This window comes from Lampris incognitus, chromosome 2 (genome assembly GCF_029633865.1).
Source record: "Lampris incognitus isolate fLamInc1 chromosome 2, fLamInc1.hap2, whole genome shotgun sequence".
Lineage (NCBI taxonomy): Eukaryota > Metazoa > Chordata > Actinopteri > Lampriformes > Lampridae > Lampris > Lampris incognitus.
The window spans coordinates 99,356,184-99,381,940 of record NC_079212.1 but is presented as its reverse complement, the minus strand read 5'-3'; the positions used below and the strand labels follow the sequence as shown (position 1 = coordinate 99,381,940).

Here is a 25,757-nt window from a genome sequence, read left to right as displayed (position 1 = left end):
TAAAGTCCCCAGTTTCAGTGAAGCACACGCGCGCACAGGCACACACACACACACACACACACTAAAATTACCAATGTGTATGTTTGTCTTGTATGTATGTTTTTTTTTCTCTTTCTGTACAAGGTAGTTCACACAAACCCACACACACACATAGGTGCCCCCGTTTGGTCACACCTTTATGGGTCTACACAAGTTTTCTCGCTCTCACCCACACCCACACCCACACCCACACACACACACACACGCGCGGATCGGGTTTTGGTCAACACAAGGCAGTTATCTGCTTCATGTATCCCAGCATTGCGTTGAGATTGCGTTGACATTGACAGGCATCAGAAATGATGAGTCAGAATGGCGGATTTCAGGTCTTAGCCAATCGAAAATAGCTGAGAGTCTCCATCAGCCAATCAGAAGGAGCTGAGTGCCTCCAGCGCCACTTCATAACAGAACTTGTACTGCTCCTGTGGAGGGAAGAGCACAAGGAAAATATCCATCTTGAGAATGAGCTTTTAAATCAGTTTGCCCCTCCCCCCCAAAAAAAATCAGAACAAATTTCTTGACCCCCCCCCCACCCTTTCTTCCCAATTGTCAATTGCACATGTCCAATTACCCCACTCTTCCGAGTTGTCCCGGTCCACCCCCTCTGCTGATCCGGGGAGGGCTGCAGACAACCACATGTCTCCTCCGATACATGTGGAGTCACCAGCTGCTTCTTTTCACCTGACAGTGAGGAGTTTCACCAGGGGGACGTAACACATGGGAGGATCACGCTATTCCCCCCAGTTCCCCCTCCCCCCCGAACAGGCACCCTGACCAACCAGAGGAGGCGCTAGTGCAGCGACCAGGACATATACCCACATCCAGCTTCCCACCCACAGACACGTGCCAATTGCGTCTGTAGTGACGCCCGACCAAGCTGGAGGTAACACGGGGATTCGAATCAGCAACCCCCGTGTTGGTAGGCAACGGAATAGACCGCCATGCCACCTGGATGCTAATCAGATTATAGTTTTGAACTATTTTTCTGTAATATGCATATCTGTTGTCTCCCGCCGTAGAAGAGGATGGATCTGTATCATCTTCAAGGCTCAGCGTTTTCAGTTTTTATTTTTCAAAACCATCCAGCATGCCAAATTTCGCCACAAGAGGAAACTGTTACATAACCTCACATGAACAGGAACAACTTTTGGATCCGTTGAAACATAAAATCCGGGTGAAAATCAGTTTAAAAATCTGGGTATTTTTTGGTGAAAATCAGTAAAAACCGAAAATGCTGAGCCTTGACCATATTGCACCATAGAATAAGACGGGCATGCATATTATGGAAAAATATTCAAAATATTTATTTATTTGTGAATACGCTGGTGCAGGAAATTGTTAATGCTAGGCTAACAAGTAAAAAGTATTGATGATCGGCTTCGGAGAAGATGTATTCCCCTTCTTTCGAGAGGCGCTGCTAATGATCCTGCTAGACATCCAGCAGTTGAGCTAAGCTGGGCAAAACACATCGTTCAACATCCCTTCACACTGCACACACAGACACACACAAAAAGGTATGCACCAGTTTGTCTGACTATGTAGCTAGGACACACGATAAAAACCCCGGAAACCAAACTATCCCTTTAAATGGTAGGTCAACTGAATGACTAATGCCTTCTCGGTGCAGGTCATTTGTATCCTAATAAAGATGACTGACTCTGAAGGTTACACTTTGAGCTGCTGTAAGACGACAACGTGAGGGTTTCATGAAGAGAAAGGTGTTGCGACAGGTGCTGTCTGTTCTTTTTCGTGTCGCTGGATGTATGTGTACATGTATGTGTATGTCTTTGTATCTGATTGTACTTTCTTGTGTATGTGTGTCTGTATGAGTGTGAGTGTGTGTTTAAGCCCACGCAAAGAGACGTAAAACTTGTTTTTGGATGTGTCTGAGTCTCCATTTGTATTTTCATGTGTGCATGTGCCTGTGAATACATGTGTCTATATGCATTCAAATATGTGCATGCATTTCCATGTATATATTTTTTTGAGTGACTTATGGGTGTGTGTGTGTGTGTGTGTGTGTGTGTGTGTGTGTGTGTGTGTGTGTGTGTGTGTGTGTGTGTGTGTGTGTGTGTGTGTGTGTGTGTGTGTGTTAGAGTTTCCTAGTCGATCCTGCTGCTTGAGGTTCTGCTGTCAGGCCTCCTCCGGTGTTTTTCTCCATTAAAATTGCCCACCTGGGAACTTTTTCACATTGCCTGAAAAACTAGATGTGTGTTGTGTCTACTTAAAAGTGTGAGCATGAACGTCTAAACAACCAATGGTTTTAAAAACTGTTATTACTTATGTTATTACTCCTTGGTGCTTCAGCAAACTGAAACACTAACAGAACACCTATCTATGTGGCATAATGGTTTGCTCACGTTAGATACTTTAACTTCAAATCCGTGCTTCTATCCATCCAACTTGGTGTGTGTGCGTGTGCGTGTGTGTGTGTGTGTGTGTGTTCCCTTACCATAGTCTCCACCATGTTTGTCTTATTGTTCCTTAGTGTTTTGACGGTGTGGAAAACATCCACTATGTTCTGCTGCTGGATCATCTCACTGATGCTACAGATGGCACAGAAGGTTCCAGAACGCCCACCGCCGGTACTGTACAGGAGAGAAGGGAGGGAGAGGTATCATCCTCACCATCATCATCATCATCATCATCATCATCGGCACTAAATTGACCCCCCCCTTTTTCTCCCCAATTGTACCCGTCCAATTACCCCATTCTTCCGAGCCGTCCCAGTCGCTGTTCCATCCCCTCTGCCGATCCGGGGAGGGCTGCAGACTACCACATGCCTCCTCTGATACATGTGGAGTCGCCAGCTGCTTCTTTTCACCTGACAGTGAGGAGTTTCACCAGGGGGGACGTAGCGTGTGGCAGGATCATGCTATTCCCCCCAGTTCCCCCGCCCCCCTGAACAGGCGCCCCGACCGACCAGAGGAGACGCTAGTGTGGCAACCAGGACACACACCCACATTCGGCTTCCCACCTGCAGACATGTGCCAATTGTGTCTGTAGGGACGCCCGACCAAGCCAGAGGTAACACGGGGATTTGAACCTGCGATCCCCATGTTGGTAGGCAATGGAATAGACCGCCACACTACTCGGACACCCCGTAAATCGATTGTTTAATATCAGTATCATCAACTGTGCCTTTATCAGCATCATAACCAGAAGAGTGAAACTGTTTTAACTGTTAAACAAAAAGTAGAGAACGTAAAAGCTCTGTTTGAGTGGTAGGGGGGAGAAAGAAAGAAAAGATGGAGGTGAAAAAGGAGCGATAAGGAGGAACAGAAATAGAGCAAAGAGACAAAGACAGTGAGGAGCAAGTAAATATGAAACCACGGTGAGTCTGCCCAGACCTGCTGCTTTGATGTTTCCCAAGTCAAAGCTCTTCTTTCTCGACTTTAAAGAACAGCGGGAAGTTCGCTGTTTTTTTTTTTTGTCCTTTCTTTCAACGCTCTGGGAGACTTCATTTTTAAAATGTGTTTACCATGCAGTTTAATGCTGCTCTCCATGCAATTTTTCTGCCACGTCCTTCAGCCGTTGCTTTGTTTAGTTGTCGTTGCTGTTGCCTGAGAGCTGGTCATATAGTAGTCTTTGTTAAAGGCTCTTGAAACTGATAAAAAACGAACTTTCAAACTTCCACCGGTTTCGCTGTGGAGCGTTCATGACATAGTTTGGTATATAGGGTTGAGGCCTCTCTCTGACAAGAAAGGCATTCGTGTGTGTGTTTGCGCATAATGTGTGTGTTTGCTCGTGTGTGCGATTTTCTGTGTGACTGTTTGCATGGGCTTATAGGGAAACAAATAGATAATGAAGACCACATTTTGCAAGGGAATTATTAGAATTTTGTTGTGTTACACGTTTTTTGATCAAAAAATTTTAGGACTCCATCATGCATGAAAAATCAATGCAACATGTTCAAACCTGTATGCTTGTGTGTGTTATGTGTGCACATGTTCCCTATCTTCATCAGTATTCAGTGCAGTGCCACTGGAAAAGTCAGACCACCAGCGATGAAAACAACTCCAGACATTCCACCGACTAGCAGTTCCAGCTGAAATCCTACCATATTCCTACTGAATAATACATGCAGGTACTGAGACGTGTAGTGGCAGCCCTCCCAGTAATTCCCCCTTGCCCTGCTAACCCATTTTAGCACCGCAGCGGCTGCTGTAGGATCATCTTTATTTCTCTTCAGTGCAGATAAAATAATTATTAGTGTTTTACACTGGGTGGAAGGGATTTACCGTTTGCCATGCCAGGACGGCTAAGATCGCATCAGATAAATTGTCATTCACTTGGACTCTGTCATAATCCCCAGCCATCCACTGATTAGAGAGAGAGACACACACAGGGTCTGGATGGGGCAGCTAATATGTCTGGGATTAACAGGGGCCAAATGTTGAGGTTAATATTTTTAACGATGATAATTGAGAAAATAAAGCTCATTCTACTGTTTCACTCCCTGAGAGCTGCTCAGTTTCAGAGCTAAATGCCAGCTCATTTATCTTAAATGTCATTTACCTTTCATCTCACTGTTCCTGTGCCTCCCCAAATTACAGCCATTCTTATTCATCATACAATGTGTGACATTTAAAGGGGGGAAAAAACAATAACAAAAATAAATAAAGCAGAAACTTTTTTCCAGCATTAGATTCTTCTGGTTGGAATAAAACAACAAAGTGATGTTAAAATCCCAAGCCTTTATTGGAATATGCAACTGTTTTTTTTTTGGGGGGGTTTCTTTGCCAAGTTCTGCTGGGTGTATGGTCGGTTTCACCCATTACAAGTTCTGCTTCAATGACCAAGGATGATTGCAACCAGTGGGTATGAAAAAATAGAGAGGAAAAAGAAAATAGGGCAAATGCATTTTAAATCAGCAATGTCAGATATCGCCGGAGGCTAAAACACCTCAATATCTTGAACCAAATTATCCATGGCAACAACCACCGTACCCAATAAACTCAAGACCGGCCAAGACTTCGAAGGAAATAGGGGGTCAAGTCACCTGAAAACATCGCATAGCTGCTGTACAGGTGAGATTCCCCAACAGTGTCTGGGATCTAAATGACCCAAAGTATTTAGGCCTCGATTATCCCTTCATGCCTTACCAACGTGAGTAACTTAAGTAAGACGATCCCTTTCAAAACTCAATATAATCAAGACATAATATGGGAATGAAAGGAGTTTGCAGTTTACAAGAGAGATTTAGACCAAGAATTTGTATTAAATTTTCCTCCTAATACTTATGTTTAATTCTATATAACAACCATTTGCTGCTGTGAAATCAGAACTCTAAATATATAAAACTTTGTTAAAAGAAACACTCAACGGTAGGGAAAGTGCTCAACAAACAAGGAGCAAAATAATCCAGCGAGTCAAGTAAATTCCTTATGAGACAGAACAAGCCTGTTTCATGCCATAAGCAATCATCAGCTGTCAATAAAGCTACTCAGGAAAGAACATTATTTTTACTGCCTCGTCATGCACATTGTCCAATGGGGAAGGGAGAGGTGCGACATTCAAAAATTCAAAAACACGTGATCGCTAATGGTGCAATGGGGGAGGGGGGTTGGTATTTGATTTATTTTTAGAAATAAATCATGCCAATAGACAAAGCCCCCCCACTGGATCGTTAGCGGTCATGTGTTTTTGAATGGAGCACCTCTCCCTTCCCCACTGGACATTGTGCACGTGATGTGCATGATGAGGCAGTAAACATCATGTTCTTTCCCGAGTCGCTTTATTGACAGCTGATGATTGCTTATGGCATGAAACACGCTTGTACTGTCTCATAAAGAATTTACTTGACTCACTGGATTTCATATATATATATATATATATATATATATGTGTGTGTGTGTGTGTGTGTGTGTGTGTGTGTACATTGTGTCAAGTCTGCTGTTAACACAGGCACCTGGACTATGACCTTCTGAAAATAAGACATCTGCTTGGCATTAAAGACCCATCAGATTCTAACCTTCAGGACAAGCAAAGAGAGAAAATTATCAATTTTCACCAGCTATTGATTGAACCATCATGTTTGTCCTTATCGCTGGTATTACTGAGTCTGAGAAATCAATAGGAAGGGCTGATTAGCTACTGTAGCTGTCTTTAGCCATGAGCAGAGAAAGCATGTGTGTAACAGTCACAAATACGGGGTTTGGGTATCATAGTGGATTGCATTAGCCATTACAAGTAAAGAATTTCATTCTAAAATGAGGTATTTCAACATCATTCATATTCCACATTCATATTCCACACTGTCTTGAAACATGATGAGATTGAAAGAATAAGGGCTTTAGTTTCAGAGATACTGAGCAAAGATCATCAGGTAAGGGGAACCAATTTTAAACAGATAATACATAATCATAATAATTGGCAATATGTACATTGTTATGTCATGCCAATAAAGCCATTTGAATTTGAATTTAATACATAATCCTTGATGGATTATACAAGCAAATATTTCTTCCCTAACCCAGCTGTTGGAATGGTTCATCAATACGGTTTACAGTAGTCATACAAAATACTTCAACATAGCACAGAAGAACTTGCTACAGTATATAGTATATCCGGGCGTGTAATTTAAGAAAATCATTCCAAAATAGGAGATTTTCTCTTCATCAACAATTTTACACATACAAATGATTTCTTTCATAGAAGCAAACTTCCTCTGCAATACTATTTCAGTCATTTGAGAACGTTTTATCTGCCTTTATATATAAAACAAGACATTCATGGACAAGGGCCAAGAACCTGGAACTGATGGAATGCTAATATAACAGCAGACCCCTGGAGAGGGGCTATATAAAGCAAATGTGGAAACTGTGGACCAGTAGGAGACCTAATTCCACACGGACTCAGAAGCAGCTTGTGGCTCAATGCTTGAACATCAATAGAAGGAGGCTACTGTCATGACTTGAGATGGAGAGGCTCCAACAGGATGACTATACTGTTCAGCACCCTGAATGGCCCCCTAGTCGGCAGGAGATAACATGAGGACAGACCCTGACCAACTGAAACAATCCTACCAGCCATGACAGCTGAAAATACTGAGTTTCAAATGAGAATCATGGCCAGACTAAAGACAATGAACCCCCGGGCATGGCTTCCACGACTCAGTGACAAAGTGCCATCACAAAGCCTGCTTGCGGATGCGAACAGAGCCTTACACAACATCTCAACTTCCACCATAACAGAGACCAATGAGCTTGTATATGCCACTGCAACCGTAATCCTGGAGATGCTTGGGTACAGGATTAAGAACACAGGTCAACAGTACCCTCCATGGAAGAGAAGGCTGGAAGCCAAGATCAAAGCAGCATGGAGAGATATTAACCAGTTAACAGAGGTGCAGAAAGGTGTGATTAAAGACTGGCTCTGGTTGAAGAAGTACAGCAAGCTGTCCATAAGTGAGGCCCTGGAAACTGCCAAACAAAGACTCACAGCTCTGGCCGCCAGGCTGAAAAGTTACACTACAGAAGTAGAAGTCAAAAGAGTAAATGGCCTGTTCCTTAAAGAACTATCCATCCAAAGTGTACTCCAAGCTGCAGACTAACAAAATATCAGACCCACCCAGAGCAGAGACTGAGCAATGCTGGAAGGATATATGGGAAAAGGAGGCATCACACAACACTAATGTCCAGTGCCTGGTGGGCCTAGGAGCACACCACAGACAATTTCCCAGAACAAGAACCAGTTATCATCACAGTGGCTGACATCAAACATTGAGTCTCAAACATGGAGAGCTGGACTGCGCCAGGTCCTGACATGATTCATGCCTACTGGTTGAAGAAGCTAATGGTATGCCATGAATGCCTGGTAACACAGATGAACCAGCTGCTAACATCAGGGTCTCAACCTGACTGGCTAACACAGGAGAGAACAATACTGATCAAGAAGGATCCCCACGAGGGTACAATACCTACTGGCCAATAACCTGCCTCTTCACAGCATGGAAGATCCTGTCAGACACCAGCTAAGCTTAATAGACAATTGAGTTAATACATGAGCGAAACTCAAGATAGGAATTGGGAACAACACCAGAGGGTCAAAGCATCAGCTACTGGTTGATAAAGCAGTCACCCAAGACTCAAGACCAGACAGACCAACCTGAGCACGGCCTGGATTGACTACAAGAAAGCCTAGGATTCAATGCCCCACACCTGGTTACTGGAGTGCTTGGTACTATACAAAGCTAGCAGGACACTAATAGCCTTCATCAAGAACTCAATGTGGCAGTGGAAAACAAAACTAGAGGCCAATTAAAAGACAATCACGCAGGTAACCATCAAATGTGGCATACACCAAGGTGATGCACTATCCCCGCTGCTGTTCTGCAAAGGTCAGATCATCACAAAGAGTGGATATGGATACAGGTTCAGAAGTGGAGTTACCATCAGCCACCTCCTATACATGGATGACATCAAGCTGTATGCCAGGAATGAGCAAGATATTGACACGCTGATCCACCTCACCAGGATCTACAGTGAAATCGGGATGTCATTCGGACTGGACAAGTGCAGTCAAATGGTGGCAAAAAGAGGAAAGGTGGTGTGCACTGAATGGGCTGAATTACCAGATGGCAGGATAACAGACATACAGGACAGTCACAAGTACTTGGCAAATGGAAACCACAAGGAGGCAGCAAGGAGGTCAGCTACAGCCAAATACCAGCAGAGAGTGAGGCAGGTCCCGAGGAGCCAGCTCTATGGGGAGAATAAGATCCAAGCCATCAACACATATGCTCTACCAGTCATCAGATACCCAGCTGGAATAATAAGCTGGGCAAAGGACAAGATAAAGGCCACAGATATCAGGACATGGAAACTCCTCACAACACACGGAGTTCCACCTGAAGTCCAGCAGCCTGAGACTGTATGATAAGCAAAAAGATGAGGGCTGAGGGTTAGTGAGTGTCAGGGCCACTATCTAGGATGAAACAAGGAACATCCATGAATACATTAGAAAGAGGGGCCCCCAGGATGAACTGCTGAGTGAGTACCTCAGGCAGCAGAACACAGAGAGTGTGAAGGAAGAATAAGAGGAGGTATCATGGAAGATCAAGCCCCTCCATGGGATGTACCATCGACAAAAAGAAGATCTAGCTGATATCAAGAAATCCTACCAGTGGCTACAAAATCATAGCAGCACAAGAACAGGCACTTAGGACAAGATCGGTTGAGGCAGGGGTCTACCACACCAGACAAGACCCAAAATGCAGGCTGTGCAAAGACGACTCAGACAATCCAGTAGCAAGGTGTAAAATGCTAGCTGGCAAAGTGTACACTGAAAGGCATGACCAAGTGGCTGGGATAGTCTACAGGAATATCTGTACTGAATACAGACTGGAGGTCCCCGAGTCCAAATGGGAGACATCACCAAAAGTGGTTGAAAATGGCAGAACAAAGATCCTGTGGGACTTCAAGTTCCAGACTGACTGAAATTGTGTAGTCTAATACCAGCATTACTGTGTCTCAACCTTAGAAACCCAGATGGCAGTGATGGTAGAGTGAGAAGCATATAAAGAATCCAAAAAAGCTCAAGCATCAATTTAGGATTAAAACATTAACCTTACAACAACTTTACAAAAAGAAACATGCCAAATCATCTTTATATGACCTTAATCATTTAAAGTCATATAATTTTGTTTAATGGGGGCTTAAACCAACCAACTTCACATTACAAAGCACCATAGGTTGTTTTAATTTTTGTGCCATTAGACATTGTTGTCATAACTGTTTCTTTTCCTATTTATGGACAAAGCATTTGGAAAGACTTCTCTTCATTCCAAGTCAGGAGTAAGTTGGGTTTGAAATCGATTTCCAGGTCTGGTGATCTAATAGGGGTTGGGGTGTTAAACCATATCCTGGTGTAAGGCAAGAAATATGGGAGCACATGGTTTTTCCCATGGTGCCAGTGTCAGTTTTTCCAGGGTCAGCCACAGATAAAATCATGTCAGTCAGGGACGGGGTAACACAGTTCACTTTTCTATCCCTGTTTGCTGTCAAACTTAATCACGAGGCAGCACATGAGAAAATTGTTTTCTACAGTTTTATTGTCAATTCTTTCAAGTAGCTTCTGATAATTTCGAGGAATAACGTGTTTTACTAGAGGGTGAAATTTACAATCAATGTTAACACCATAGTTTGACTGCCAGACTTTTCTTCAAAACTGTTCTCACATCCCTTATGTTCCACAAGTGACTGTATACTGATATTTCATCGCACATTTGGTGTATAGGGGTCATTAACTAGAAAAATGGAAATAGCTAACATTTCTTAATGGCTCTAAAGTCAGGAGAGGGGGCTTAATTTGTGCTTTGATTACAAACGAAAAGGGCGTTTACCATAAGCACAGTATACTTAAACCATACACACACACACACACACACACACACACACACACACACACACACACACACACACACACACACACACACACACACACACAATCCTCATAAAAGCTAGCAGAAACAAATCAATGCCAAATCTGATTGGCCCAATGGGTTAAAACAGTGGAGGCTTATTATTGGATGAGTATCACTGAAGTGCTCCAGCTAATATTTGGAGTTAGTGTGTGTGAGTGCATGTGTTTATTTGTCTTGTATGTGTTAGTTATTATGTTTGTGTGTAGTAATCTTGTCTATAGACTTCTCAGCCTCCATTTACCTCCCCTCATTATCAGCTTCATTTGCTCTGCGCCTAAACTGCAGGTAATCAAGCAGTATGTGTGTGTGTGTTTTTTAGCGTTTAAATGTCTTACTTAAATTTTGCTTGTGATGTATCTATCTATCTATCTATCTATCTATCTATCTATCTATCTATCTATCTATCTATCTATCTATCTATCTATTTATCTATCTATCTATCTATCGCCACAATGACTTGGAGCTTTGTTTTGTCCATTTAGTCAGCATACCATGTACTACTCGTAGTACTACTGTTCCTGCTCTGACTAGAAATACAAGCAGAGTCAGCGCTGCTCTCTGTCATGTGAGAAGTATTGTAGCTCTATTATGGGCTGGGGATGAGGCTATCCATATTGTAACTTTACATTACATCCACCTCTATTTCCTCCCAAGCTATAAATCAGCTGTGCAGCAGTAAAAGCCTGCAGGTCTTGGTGCACGGGATATCTATACTGTTGACATGTCTTACTGGCCATTACAAGGAAAAAAAAAAGATGCTTATCATTTCAGATGTAATCAAACCCTCTTACAAAACTGCAGTCATCTTTTTTCAATATTTGCAGGATCTTATTACCCTGCCGTGGCTTCTGGTATAGACTTTTAATATTCTTATAGCTTAACAGCTCAAGGGGGAAATGTTTAATAAATTATCCACATTACATCGGTAATGTTGCGAAATGGGTGTGAGCCTTATGCTAACTGTACACAAAATTATATTTCATAAAACTGTACTGTAGCCTATTAATTTTTTATTGCCCAAATAAAATCATAATAGTTGTAGCTCATTCTGTTCATGCCTCACCGGCCCGCCCAACAACCACTGCTAAAATTATTCATAAAGTTGTTGGTTGTACTGTGTTTATGTCAGATGAAATGATGTATCATTTAACATTTAGCTGTTATTGTCTGCAGTTAGCAAAACACAGGCAGCCAGCCTAGTCTGTTGGCCAGGAAAATAAATATACCTGATTTACTAAACTCTTGTTCACCGTGGGATAAATCTTTGGAAGTGTCCTTGAATAGGGACAACCTCAGGGACGTCTCACGACTACTAATCTTTGTAAAATCATAGCATGTGTTAAGAGCCGGATATTCGGGGTGTGAATCTTTGGTCTAAAGGCAATTTGATTCAAGATTCAATGTGGAATAATGTTAGACTATCCAGTCTATCCTAATGTGTAATTTTAATTTCAATTTGCCACCATTTGCTGGCTGGGGTGGGGGATGGGGGGGTGAGTTAGCAACAGAAGTACTAGCTGTAGGCACTAAAGTGGATGCTTCGTTGCCATTGAACATACCGTGCTGTCTACAAAGGTGGTTGGATAGATCAGTGGCATTTCCAAAATACTTCATTCTAGTTATACAGAGTTTACACACTGCAGCACAGCTCACCACACCTCATCTGGAAGCCAAAATGCTACCATTCTTTTGATTTGATCTGGTGAATAGTAGTTTATTATACTGTGCTTTATCAAAATTTATGTCTTTCTTTCTTTTGTTTAAGAATCGCAATTAAATCGATGCGGGCTGAAGCCAGAGTGATTCATTTGACAGATTTCTTTGCGCAGATCGATGGATGCAGTTGAATTGGCAGAATTTATAATTGATGCAACGATGCATTAATTATAGAATAAATCGTTACATCCTGAATAGAAACACAGAGAAAAAAGGTGATTTCAGTGTGATTGCTAGTGTTTGTCAGGTTTATGGGAGGAGGTAGAGTTCAAATTCAACCCAAACACCTGCAATGGAAGGTGGCTAGGTGCTAGCCTCCTGACATGAGCTATTCTAGCCCATCACTCTCTGCTGTCTGTGTTCACTGTGGTTAGCAGCGTAGTGCAGCATGGAACCGTGGATTAATGTTTGGTGTTGAGATCATCCATATAGTTGACAGATAAGGGAATAGAAGAGTATGGCACACAGGACTGGGCCTAAAGGAATGGATGATGCCTTTACACTATAATATCAGCAATGTATCAACCTGCGTGTTTTATTTGTGGGTCTGGGGTTGTGCGAGTGTGTGCTTTTGTGTGTTTGCTTACACATCGGTGAGATTGCACTTGACGTGCATGTCAGTATGTATGCGTATTCTATTTGAAGCCCACTGTTATATCACGCTAAAGTTTATTGCCTGACCCCTGGCGAGCTTGTGCACACTTTCTCTAAGATAATCACACACACACACACACACACACACACACACACACACACACACACACACACCATGTCACCCTATACTTGTGGGGAACCCTCATTGACTACATTCATTCCCTAGCCCTTAACCCTATAGGCAAGTCATAACCCTAAAGTCGACCCTTTTCATCATGGGGACCCATAAAATGTCCCCCACAAGGTAGGTGGTTTCAGGTTTTTCTATCCTAGTGGGGACAGTTTGTCCCGATTAGGATAGAAAAACCTGATACACACACACATTCTTTCAAACTATATTCCCCCATTTGGTGTTTTAATGATGGAGGCGGAAAGCGCTGTCTAACATGTCAGTCCAAAACCTCCCATGTTCAGTTGGGTTAAGAGCTGGTGACTGTGCATGTGATTTACATCATTTTCATCCTCATTAAACCATCCAGTGACCCCGTCGTGCCCTGTGGATGGGGGCATTGTCATCCCGGAAGAGACCATTCCCATCAGGACAGAAATGTGTCATCATAGGATAAAGGTGATCATCACTCAGAACAACTTTGTATTGATTTGCAGTGACCCTTCCCTCTAAGGGGACAAGTGGACCCAAACCTGTTATGCCCCCCACAGCATAACAGAGCCCCCAGACCCCCTCACTGTAGGGGTCACGCATTCAGGTTTTTACTTTAATTTGTCATCCATCTGTATATTATTATTATTATTGCTGTTTTGAATGTAATAAAATACTTTAGAGTGGTATTCAATATAAAGGGCATGCTGCATTTAACACACAGCGGCACTATTTAAAGTTTCTACCTTTGTTGTCTTACCTCAACCATTTTATATCTTATCCATTTTATATCCTTATCTATGGTGGGATTCATTGTAAAAGTGTTCCTTCATGCATGTATCATGCATCTATCCTGCAATACAGTGGTGGCCATTGTAGAGGTCCTCCTCCATGCATACATCCAGGATATAACTTGAAATAATACCGTTACTGATTTTACATTGAACATGAAATCAGTCATTTCAAGCTCAAATTCTAGATCCTGTATGGGTGTGAGTGCATGTGCGTGTCAACAGTTATGCAAATTCCTGTACTCCTGTATTTATTTTCATGCACTTATATTGTATGTTGTATGTATTGTCAGCGCATATGCCCCACAAGTTGGGTGTGGGTTAGAAGAGAAGAATAAGCCTGGAGAGAGTTGGATAAAATGGTGGAGAATGAATCCAAGGAGGACAGAGGGGTGATTGGAGTGGAGTTCAATGGGCATGTTGGTGAAGGAAACCTAGAGTTGCAGACCTTGCCTTCTGGTTCCCGCTTCAAATACCCAGTAGTCAAAACCAATGGATACAAACATTCCCTCAGCCATTTCAGTGCTAAACTCCAATAGTAAGAGGTGATACCAGCTCGACCTTGATAAACACTGTTAACACTGTTTACTGTTGCATTGCTTTTCATTGGCTTTGTTCTCCTCACTACTCCTCACTGTGTCTGACATTCTTCTGTAAGAAGTCGGGTTGTTGTGAAGCGTCTAGTGTGTTGGTGTAGTGTTCTGTGCCTGTCACGTCTCACTCTCAATTTTCCCCGCTGGCTAGCAGAAATGCGAATAGGAGAGCTGAGCACGTAAGTCTCTCCCTGCCAGTACATAGGGCTTGCTGCTGGAGAGGCTATGTAGTGCCTCCTCATGGTGATACACGGTAACTGGGTACACCTTGGACCCTAGCTGAACTACAAGGGACTCAGGGTAGGTCTGGCCCCTAGACGTGTGGTATGCAGGACCACCGGTGTGTGGATATTCCCGGATGCCCACGAACCAGCCCCGAGCTATGGGTTAAATAGTGCCACTGCCTAGTGCATACCTCAGGAAAGGAACAGGCTACGGGTGTAAACCCCTACAGAAAATCAACGTCCACAATGCTGTTGCCCCCCCCCTTTTTTTGTATCTGTTTAAGTCAGAGAGTACTGCTGGCGTTGTGTGGCTGCCGCTTCTCCCTCTTGTAGCCCCCCCCCTTCCCACCCACCCCTGTATGTCTGTGTTATGTTTATCTGTTGTCTTGTTTCACCCTGTTTATTGTAAAGTGACTTTGAGTGTTAGGAAAGCAATATGTAAGATTTATTTATTATTATTATTGTTATTATATGTTGTATTTATTTGCCTTATGTGTTCTGTGGAGTGTTTGTGTGTTTAAATGTTGCCACTGCTCCACAACAATTGCCCCTCTGGGGACAAATAAAACCTACTTGACTTTAAACGGAGGGGACGAGGAGGTGATGGTGTCAAGGAGAGGAATGTGGAAGGACAGATGGAGGTGGATTTTGCAAAAAGGATGGAAATGGCTGTGGTGAATACAATTTCTTTAAAAAATGTTTTCCTCTTTTTCTCCCCAATTGTATCCGGCCAATTACCCCTCTCTTCTGAGCTGTCCCGGTTGCTGCTCCACCCCCTCTGCCAATCCAGGGAGGGCTGCAGACTACCACATGCCTCCTCCGATACATGTGGAGTTGCCAGCCGCTTCTTTTTCACCCGACCGTGAGGTGTTTCGCTCGGAGGACGTAGCGCATGGGAGGATCACACTATTCCTCCCAGTTCCCCCTCCCCCTTGAACAGGCGCCCTGACCAACCAGAGGAGGTGCTAGTGCAGCAACCAGGGCACATACCCTCATCCAGCTTCCCACCCACAGACACAGCCAATTGTGTCTGTAGGGATGCTCGACCAAGCCGGAGGTAACACGGGGATTTGAACCAGCAATCCCCGTGTTGGTAGGCAACGGAATAGACTGCTACGCTACCTGGACGCCCCTTGAATACAAATTTTAGAAGAGGAAGGAACACAGAGTGACGTATAAGAGTGGAGGAAGGTGCACACAGGCGGACTATATCTTATACAGGAGGTGCAATCTGAAAGAGATTGGAGACTGCAAGGTGGTGACAGGGGAGAACGTAGCTAGGCAGCATCGGATGGTGATCTGCAGGCAGTAGCATACACTGGGGTTTCAGTCATAGCCTTCAGTAATGAACTGCACCCCTCTCCTCCCCACCCACCCACCCACACACACACATTTTTCATATGGGTACCGATACAACCAACACAGCCACATACAATTTACACTATCACACACTATATGCACTACCAGATCAACACCAACAAGACAGCTGATCTTAAACAACCACAACACACCACTGTGCACTATAGCAGCATCACCATCATATCTTCCTTTAAGTTACTCAGTTTCCAGATTGCACACGTACACCACATGGCATGAAAACAAAACTAAATAGAAGAGTGCACTCAGTAGAGTGCAGATCTCCGCCAGGCACGTCACCCCTTCACCAGCGCTCGGACTTGGCGTCAAACCACCCCTTTTTCCATCTACCGGGAGAATGGGCCCTTATTGAAAGACTTCAGATGTGTTTAACCATCAAGGTTTTCATGCTATAAATGAATGTAGGTGAATGACTTTCATTTATTCTAAAGTAATAAAAAAAGATAAGAAAACATAGCTCAGAATTGGGTAATGTTTTTATTGTAGCTACTGAGGTGGTTTCCAGCTGTGACTGTGATTAATCCTACTCTTGAAATTGCATTTTCATAGCGGCGTTTTAACATTGGCGTTCTGCATCTAATCTCCCTTATGATGTCAGTCACACAAACATGGGGGCGAGGTGAATAAAGCGAATTATTTTGGGTTCATCCAGTATTCCTCCAGTTCTCCTGTGCTGAGTTCAGCAGTGAATTATTTGCTGATTTGCGAAATACAATCGATGTCTAGTTTACCTTCAACACTCGAATACCCGAATACATAATGGGCACTGTCGCTGCCTGAACTAAATCAACTGTGTGCATGCATGCAGCAACAGAGAGCAGCATTGGTCGAGTGAGCTAGTAGCTGAATGAAGAGAGGGTGCAGCGATAGCGAGAACATTTTCTGAAGGTTTTTAATCATCACAACCACAAGAGGGTTTTTGATCACAGTCATAAATTTGCACAAAAAAAAAAGGCTGATAGGTCCAGTAGTTTGCAAGGTTAGCCGCAGACAGACATACACATGCCGCCAAACTCATACCGCCTAGTGGAGATAACAATCGAGTTTCCATAGTTGATGTAGTGTTCACCAGTCACTCACACAACTTCAATAAATTCAATAAAGTATAGCCACAATATTATTAGTGCACTGCCTTCAATTCAATAAGAAAAATGTGCACACCAACCTGGAGTTGATGTTCCATCTCAGTTGAGAGACTCATGGCAGCATTCTCTCACAAAATTCATTCATCCATTTGGGAGAACGTGTAAAAAAATGCAGACAATCTTATCATATTCGAAAAAAAATACAAAGTAGCTTGGCAACAAGACCATCAGTAGCTGTGAATGCAGTGGTCATTGCACTTAGTTGGCTCACAACCCGCCAAATGCTCCAGCTCAAAGTTTATGATGACGCTGGGGCTAGCAGATACATCGCAGGGCCCTGGTGCACTCTGTCACTACACATCAAAATTTGATTGGCTGATTATACGGTCACTCAAAGTTGTAATCAGTTTGCAGCTTCGGGCTTCAAGGAAAGGCTAGCGATACAACTAGTGCTGGTCCACGGAGCTGTGCTGCATTTAGATGATGTGGAAAATCCCTGCTCAGCCCCACGAGAAAACAAGTAATTGAATTCAGACACATTTTAGGAACACTTCAATTTAACTATGAAAGAAAAATTATGATTTTCATTTTGACAGGGCCAGCACAGAAGGCCCTGATGGCCCTGACAGCCCATCACTCTCAGTAGGATGACTTTGGAGATCAAGACGAGGAAGAGTGAAGGCAGAGCCAAGGATAAAATGGTGGAAGTTGAAGAAGGAAGACTGTTGTGTGGAGTTCAGGGAGGAGTCAAGACAGGCAATGAGTGATAGTGAGGAGTTGTCGGATGGCTGGGCAACTACTGCAGAAATGGTGAGGGAGACAGCTAGGAAAGTACTTGGTGACTCATCTGGACAGAGGAAGGAAGACAAGTAGACTTGGTGGTGGAATGAGGAAACACAGGAAAGCATATGGAAGAAGTGGGATAGTCCAAGAGATGAAGAAAGTAGACGGGAGTACAAGGAGATGCGGCATAATGCAGAGAGAGAGGCAGCGAAGGCAAAGGAAAAGGTGTATGGTGAGTTGTATGAGAGGTTGGACACTAGAGAAGGAGAAAAGGACTTGTACCAATTAGCTAGACAGCAGGACTGAGCTGGGAAGGATGTTTAGCAGGTTAGGGTGATGAACGGTAGAGACAGAAATGTGCTGATAAATGAGGAGAGTGTGTTGAAAAGGTGAAAGGAGTACTTTGAGGAGCTGATGAATGAAGAAAATGAGAGAGAAGGTTGAATGATGTGGGGATAGTGACTCAGGAAGTGTGGTGGATTAGCAAGGAGGAAGTGAGGGGCAGCTATGAAGAGGATGAAGAGTGGAAAGGCAGTTGGTCCAGATGACATACCTGTGGAGGCATGGAGATGTTTAGGAGAGATGGCAGTGGAGTTTTTAACTAGACTGTTTAAAATGGGGGTCGGCAACCTATGGCACCCATGCCCATGGTGGGATGTGAGGCCATTAACATGGGCACACAGAGCAATTCAGTTAAAAAAATGTTTTTAATATACTTTTTTGTAAGAAATATTTTTAATATGAAATATAGCCTAGTGGTGAACTAAATCGATTTAAAATAATACTGAAATGATTAATTAATCTCAAAATACACCATTGTTTTTGACAGCAAGAGAGCGCACACAATTGACATGGTCTACCATACCCCTCCTCTCCCCTCCATCTGATCTGCCGATGAGCGCAGTATTACAGGTGTAGTGAAAACGTACGATAGCTAGCTAGCTTTCTTTTTGCTTTATGTCAAGAACTGATGATAGCAGAAGCAAAAAAAAAGGATATCTAATATTCGTCACTTTGAGCCATCTTGGCAAAACAAATTCGGATTTATTTTATGAAAGGACTGAGCTGTGAGCACTCTGCTGCAAAAATGTTGTGTGTTGAATTTCAAGTGTAAAATGTCATTTTGAAACAAGACATGAGAAAAACGTCAAAGATAAGGCTGATAAAGCTGAATCAATCAAAGGGCAGTGGTCTAGTAATTTTAATACATCTGTAAAATTATAGTGTGTGTGCGTGCTTGTGTGTGTGTGTGTGCGTGCGTGCGTGCGTGCATATGTACAGTGCGTATCTTTTGCCATGCAGAATCTAGACAGGGAGACAAGCAGTAGCAGTAAATAAATAAATGTTCATTATGAAAATGAACTTGCACTCGGGTCTGTGATTTTTTTTAACATGGTAAAGTGGCACAGAACATCCAAAAGGTTGCCGACCCCTGGTTTAAGACAATCTTGGAAAGTGAGAGACTGCCTGAGGAGTGGAGAAGAAGTCTTCTGACACCGATTTTCAAGAATAAGGGTGATGTGCAGAGCTGTAGTAACAACAGCAATATAAAGTTGATCAGCCACAGCATGAAGTTATGGGAAAGAGTGGTGGAAATTAGGTTAAGAGGAGAGGTGATGATTAGTGAGAAGCAGTATTGTTTCATGCCAGGAAAGAGCACTACAGATGCAATGTTTGCTTTGAGAATGTTTATTGAGAATTATAGAGGTCAGAAGGATTTATGTTGTGCCTTTGTGGATTTAGAGAAAGCATATGACAGAAAGAAAGAAAGCCACTTTATTTGTCATTGCATTCTTACAACAAATTTGTTCTCTGCATTTAACCCATCGTATTGTATAGGAGCAGTGGGCAGCTGCAGCGCCCAGGGACCAACTCCAGTTCTTCTTTCTATTGCCTTAGTCAGGGCACAGGCAGGAATATTAACCTAACATGCATGTCTTTTTGATGGTGGGAGGAAACCGGAGCACCCGGAGGAAACCCTCGCAGCCACGGGGAAAACATCCAAACTCCACACAGAAACATGTGCCTGCACATTGTTTTTAGTGACAATAAATTGAATTGAAAGGACCTGGGACGGCCTGGGGTTCGAACATAGGACCTTCTTGCGATGAGGCAACAGTGCTAACCACTAGGCCCCTGTGCCGCCCAGTGGCATGGTGGCCAGGGCACTAGGAGAGGAGGTGTGGTATTGTATGAGGAAGTCGGGAGTGGCAGAGAAGTATTTAAGAGTGGTTCAGGATATGTATGAGGGCAGTGTGACAGTGGTGAGGTGTGCGGTAGGAGTGATGGATGGGTTCAAAGTGGAGGTGGGATTACATTAAGCATCAGCCCTGAACCCTTTCTTATTTGCAATGGTGATGGACAGGTTGACGGATGAGATCAGGCAGGAGTCTCTTTGGACTATAATGTTTGTGGATGACATTGTGATCTGTAGTGAGAGCAAGGTGCAGGTTGAGGAGAGCCTGGAGAGGTGGAGGTATGCACCGGAGAGAAGAGGAATGAAAGTCAGTGGGAGCAAGACGGAATACCTATGCGTGAACAAGAGGTAGGACAGCTTAATGGTGAGAATCCAATGAGTAGACGTGACAAAGGCGTATGAGTTTAAATACTTGGGGTCAACTGTACAAAGTAATGGGGAATGTGAAAAAGAGAGTGCAGGCAGGATGGAGAGGGTGGGAAAGAGTGTCAGGAATGATTTGTGACAGAAGGGTACCAGCAAGAGTGAAAGGGAGGGTTTACAAGATGGTTGTGAGACCAGCTATGTTGTATGGTTTGGAGACAGTGGCACTGTTGAAAAGACAGGAGGCAGAGCTGGAGGTGGCAGAGTTGAAGATGCTAAGATTTTTGTTGGGAGCGATGAAAGTGGACAGGATTAGGAATGAGTATACACAAGGGCGGCACAGTGGCCCAGTGGTTAGCGCTGTCGCCTCACAGCAAGAAGGTCCTGCGTTCGAACCCCAGGGTTGTCCAACCTTGGCGGTCATCCCAGGTCATCCTGTGTGGAGTTTTCTCTGGGTGCTCTGGTTTCCCCCACCATCAAAAGAAACATGCATGTTAGGGTTTATACTCCTGTCTGTGCCCCTGACCAAGGCAATGGGAAAAGAACTGGAGTTGGTCCCGGGGCACAGCATGAAGGCGGCAGCCCATTGCTCCTATCTACACAGATCACAGCTAGGATGGGTTAATTTGCAGTAACTGAATTTCTCCAAGGGGATTAATAAAGGAAACTTAATTTGAGGGACAGCCCAGGTTGGACGGTTTGGAGAGAAAGCAAGAGAGATGAGATTGATGTGATTTGGACATGTGTGGAGGAGTGATGCTGGGTATATTTGGAGAAGAATACTGAATATGGAGCTGCCAGGCAAGAGGAAAAGAGGAAGGCCAAAGAGGAGGTTTACAGATGTGGTGAGGAAGGACATGCAGGTGGTTGGCATGGTAGAGAAAGATGCTGAGGACAGGAAGAAATGGAAACAAATGATCTGCTGTGGCCACCCCTAATGGGAGCAGCAGCAGTAGCAGCAGCAGCAGCAGCAGCAGCAGAAGAAGAAGAAGAAGAAGAAGAAGAAGAAGAAGAAGAAGAAGAAGAAGAAGAAGAAGAAGAAGAAGAAGAAGAAGAAGACGAAGAAGGTGTATGTTTTTGAGAAGCCTGTATGTCTGTGAACAATGTTTGTGTCAGGGTATGTGAGTAGTGCGGAATGGGAGAGGAATAGCATAGCATGGTTTTGCCTAGAGGGAGGAAAGGCTTTTTCGAAAGTTGGAGTGTAGGCATTTTCCTTCTTCCATCAAGGCCCATAATGTAACAAAATTGATTTTGATTAATACCATGCCTCATAATCAAATTGACTAGCCTCCGCTATATGCTATTGTCTTGAATCTTTAAAGTTAAATATGATTTTAGTTCGGATTTGTGAAATCTTCAGTTCATCACAGCCGTGACTTAAACCTGAGCCCATAGCAAAAAATGCAAACCACTGAACCACTTCACTGAAATGTCACTGAAATATGCTCACATCTATTCTACAATTTCAAATTGACTCATTCATAGTATCTTGTTTATAAGGTGGCCTATACACTGATCAGCCAGCACATTAACACTACCTGCCTAATAAAGTCTCCCATGTGCAGCCAAAAGAGCTCTGACCCATCGAGGTATGGCCTTCTGAAGGTGTCCTCTGGTATCTGGCAGTAAAACTTTTGCAGCAGATCCTTTAAGTCCTGTACGTTGCGAGGTGATGCCTCCATGGATCGGACTTGTTTTTCTAGCACATCCCACAGATGTTCGGTCGAACTGAGATCTGGGGAATTTGGAGGCCAACACAACACCTTTTCATGTTCCTCAAACCATTCCTGAACAATGTGTGTAGTGTGCATTATCCTGCTGAAAGAGGCCACTGCCGACAGGGAATATCGTTGCCATGAAGAGGTGTACCTGGTCTGTAACAATGTTTAGGTAGGTGTTACGTGTCAAAGTAACATCCACATGAATGCCAGGGCCCAAGCTTTCCCAGCAGAACATTGCCCAGCGCATCATCACACTGCCTCCGCTGGCTTGCCTTCTGCCCATAGTGCATTCTGGTGCCATCTCTTCCCCAGGTAAATGATGCACACGCACCCGGCTGTCCAAATGATCTAAAGAAAATGTGATTCATCCTGCCACCTTCTTCCATTGCTCCATGGTTTCGCTCTGATACTCATGTGCCAATTGTAGGCGCTTCAGCAGTAGACAGGAGTCATCACGGGCACTCTGACTGGTCTGCGGCTACGCAGACCCATATGCAGCACGCTGCAATGTACTGTGTTCTGACATCTGTTAATCATAGCCAGCATTAATTTTTTCAGAAATTTGAGATACAGTAGCTCTTCTGCGGGATGAACCAAACGGGCCACCCTTTACTCCCCAAGCGCATCAATGAGCCTTGGGGGCCCATGATCCCATCACCAGTTAAGCGGCTGTCCTTCCTTGGACCACTTTTGGTAGGTACCGACCACTGCATACCGGGAACACCTCACAAGACCTGCCATTTTGGAGACGCTCTGACCCAGTCGTCTAGCTATCACAATTTGGCTCAGATCCTTACCATTTTTCCTGCTTCCAACACCTCAACTTCAAGAGCTGACTGTTCACTTGTTGCCTAATATATCCCACCCCTTGACAAGTGCCATTGTAATGAGATAATCAATGTTATTCACTTACCAGCCACTGGTTTGAATGTTTTGGCTAATCTTGTATAATGAAATTATTTTTTTTGTAGGCCAACAAAATGAGAAATTCATTGTAGATTCAGATGGCCGGATATGTGTATACAGCGGGGTTTGCCTCGCACTCATGTATGTAATGTCAAACCAGTTTGTTTGGGTTGCATGCATACTCCAACCGGTGATGTAAATAGGAGATTTTTTATAGAAACTCAATAAATATTCATCTACTGCCACTACAACTTAGTTGATTAATTTGGTGTTTAACTGTGATGGTGATATAAGCCATTCTTTTCAGACGACAGCACGCAGCATACAACCAAGTGGGTAAGTGATGGATAAACAGGTGCTTGGGCAAGAAATTTGTTGGCATGGTGGTAAAAAAAGATTAACGATTTTCGAGCACTGATCTATAATGAGAATTGTTTAGTATAACCACTGATCTCTATGTTAGCATGTTTTTATTATATGTGAGTGGTTTCAAGCTCTGGAGTGGACACGGAGCAAGAGCAAGAGTTCTCTCATGTGTGAGTGAGGAGTAGAAAATAGAAAACCTGGAGGGGAGCGGGATCAGAATGACAACAGAATGAGCAAAGAAAAGAGTGGAAATTCCTACCGCTCCACTCAACTTCAAAACTCTGGTGTTTTGTGTGTGTGTGTGTGTGTGTGTGTGTGTGTGTGTGTGTGTGTGTGTGTGTGTGTGTGTGTGTGTGTGTGTGTGTGTGTGTGTGTGTGTGTGTGTGTGTGTGTGTGTGTGTGTGTGTGTTAAGCTCACAGGCAGTGGACAACTGTCCTCCCATCTCCTCCGTCATACTGCTCCTGCCATTTAGCCAGTCTCCTGACCAGCTGGAGAATAGACCGCTTGGAAAGGGGTGTGTCCCTGTAGGCCGGCCAGCCAATAAACTGGAAGTGCTGCACCAGACGGTAGCCATCCTGAGGCTGAAGGAGGGAGAGAGAGAGAGACAGAGACAGAGACAGAGAGGTATATGAGAGCGATAGAGCAAAAAATCTTTATGTTGAGGTTCATATTTCAGTATCCCTTTTCCATAGAATCTAGTCTGTAAAATAAAAAGATATTGTCACTACGTACTTATATCACCTGTACTTGTTATCCTTAAAACCCCAACAATGTCTGTGTTCTATGTAGCTAATACTCAGGCAGATATCTTTTTTTTTTCCATTTGAAAAAGCGGATAGCTCCTTTCAAACCGATCCCTCCAATGTCCTTAGGCAGTTGGCACTTACTGCGTTTAGGTGGTTGAGGGAATGCTCTTGCCAGTCAGTGAATAGTCTTCATTCAAAATCTCTTATTCAAACAAATGAGATCACGTTCAAGGAATAGGCCATCTTATAGTGATTAATTCAATTTAGCAGCAGACAAAATGGCTTTGGCTCTCTGGCCCGGGGTGGTTGGCAACTATTACCTAGAATACCAAATCTCGGTCGTTGTCACGCTCAGACATTTTGCCGGCATGGTTCTGAATGAAGGCCTTCTTACTAATGCATGAACGCATTCAAATACAGAAGTACACATACATACACACACGCAAACACTCATATCCATGTGCGCGCGCACACACACACACACACACACACACACACACACACACACACACACACACACACACACACACACACACACACACACACACACACACACACACACACACAGGATTTCTGTCTGCGTCTTACTTCTCCCTGTCCCTCCGCTACCTTTTCTATTGTGGTCTCTCTCCCTTGTTTCCAGTCTTGTCCTCACACACTTATCACTTCAACTTCCTCCTCTCCTCTCAAACCTCTTCTCCCCCTCAGTTTTTTATCTGTATTCCTCTCTGTACCCGCCCACCCCCTCTCATGGCTTTGTGCACTGAGACGCACAGTAGGCCAGGTGAGAGCAACTCTCCCAGACATACTTTGTGGGATGTGCTGTTGTAGTGATATGAGCCATTTCACGCTACAGTGGAGACATGTTTTGTGTGGCTCTTATTGTGTGTGTGTATGTGTGTGAGAGAGAGAGAGAGAGAGAGAGAGAGAGAGAGAGAGAGAGAGAGAGAGAGAGAGAGAGAGAGAGAGAGAGAGAGAGAGAGAGCAAGAGATGAGAGGTGTGCTTGAAAAATACTGAGCACTCTGGGAGTGAGGAGACAATTAAGTTTCTGCTGGAGATAGGTTATCACAGATAGATTGGTGAGAAAATGAGATGACATAGAAAAGAGGGGAGGAAAAAAGAAGGAAAAAATGTGGGTTGAGAAGAGTGGGAGAGGGGAAGTAAGGGGGGAGGCAGTGGACACAACAAAGAGAGAAACAGAAAGAGAAACGAGAGACAGAAAGGCTCGGGGGAGGAGGAAAGGAGGGTCATGGAGAGAATGAAGGGAAGATGAGAGCAGGAAGAGGGAAAAACAGATAAGGAAGAACATAAGTGGATAAGGAAGAAAAGGAAGCAGGTGGGAGAGGAGAAGGAAGAAGATAAAGAAGCAAGGAAAAGAGACGAGAGGAATTGTGGCCCTTAAACTTTAACTGGTGAGAGAGACTGACGTTATATATGATGTTGTCAGGGCCCTGGCTGTGTCTCCTGATATTTCCCCTGTGTTTCCCTTTTTTCCCCAGTGTATCCTGTTTTCCAATCTGTGTGTGTGTGTGTGTGTGTGTGTGTGTGTGTGTGTGTGTGTGTGTGTGTGTGTGTGTGTGTGTGTGTGTGTGTGTGTGTGTGTGTGTGTGTGTGTGTGCGTGTGTGTACATGGTGTGGGTGTGGCTTCCTTCCCTGTCACACTCTCCC

At 43.8% G+C, this 25,757-nt stretch overlaps 1 protein-coding gene across 1 annotated transcript in view; it reads right to left on the bottom strand.

The window, feature by feature from the left end:
• Positions 1 to 407: 407 nt before the first annotated feature.
• ptprt (protein tyrosine phosphatase receptor type T) overlaps positions 408 to 25,757 on the bottom strand; it is a 442,632-nt gene continuing 417,282 nt past the window's right edge. Inside the window, exons 34-36 of the mRNA XM_056300890.1 lie at positions 23,760 to 23,923; positions 2,492 to 2,627; positions 408 to 461 (exon numbers count right to left, since the gene is read on the bottom strand). Of these exons, the coding sequence (XP_056156865.1) occupies positions 408 to 461; positions 2,492 to 2,627; positions 23,760 to 23,923 (354 nt within the window). The remainder of the gene's footprint in view (positions 462 to 2,491; positions 2,628 to 23,759; positions 23,924 to 25,757) is intronic.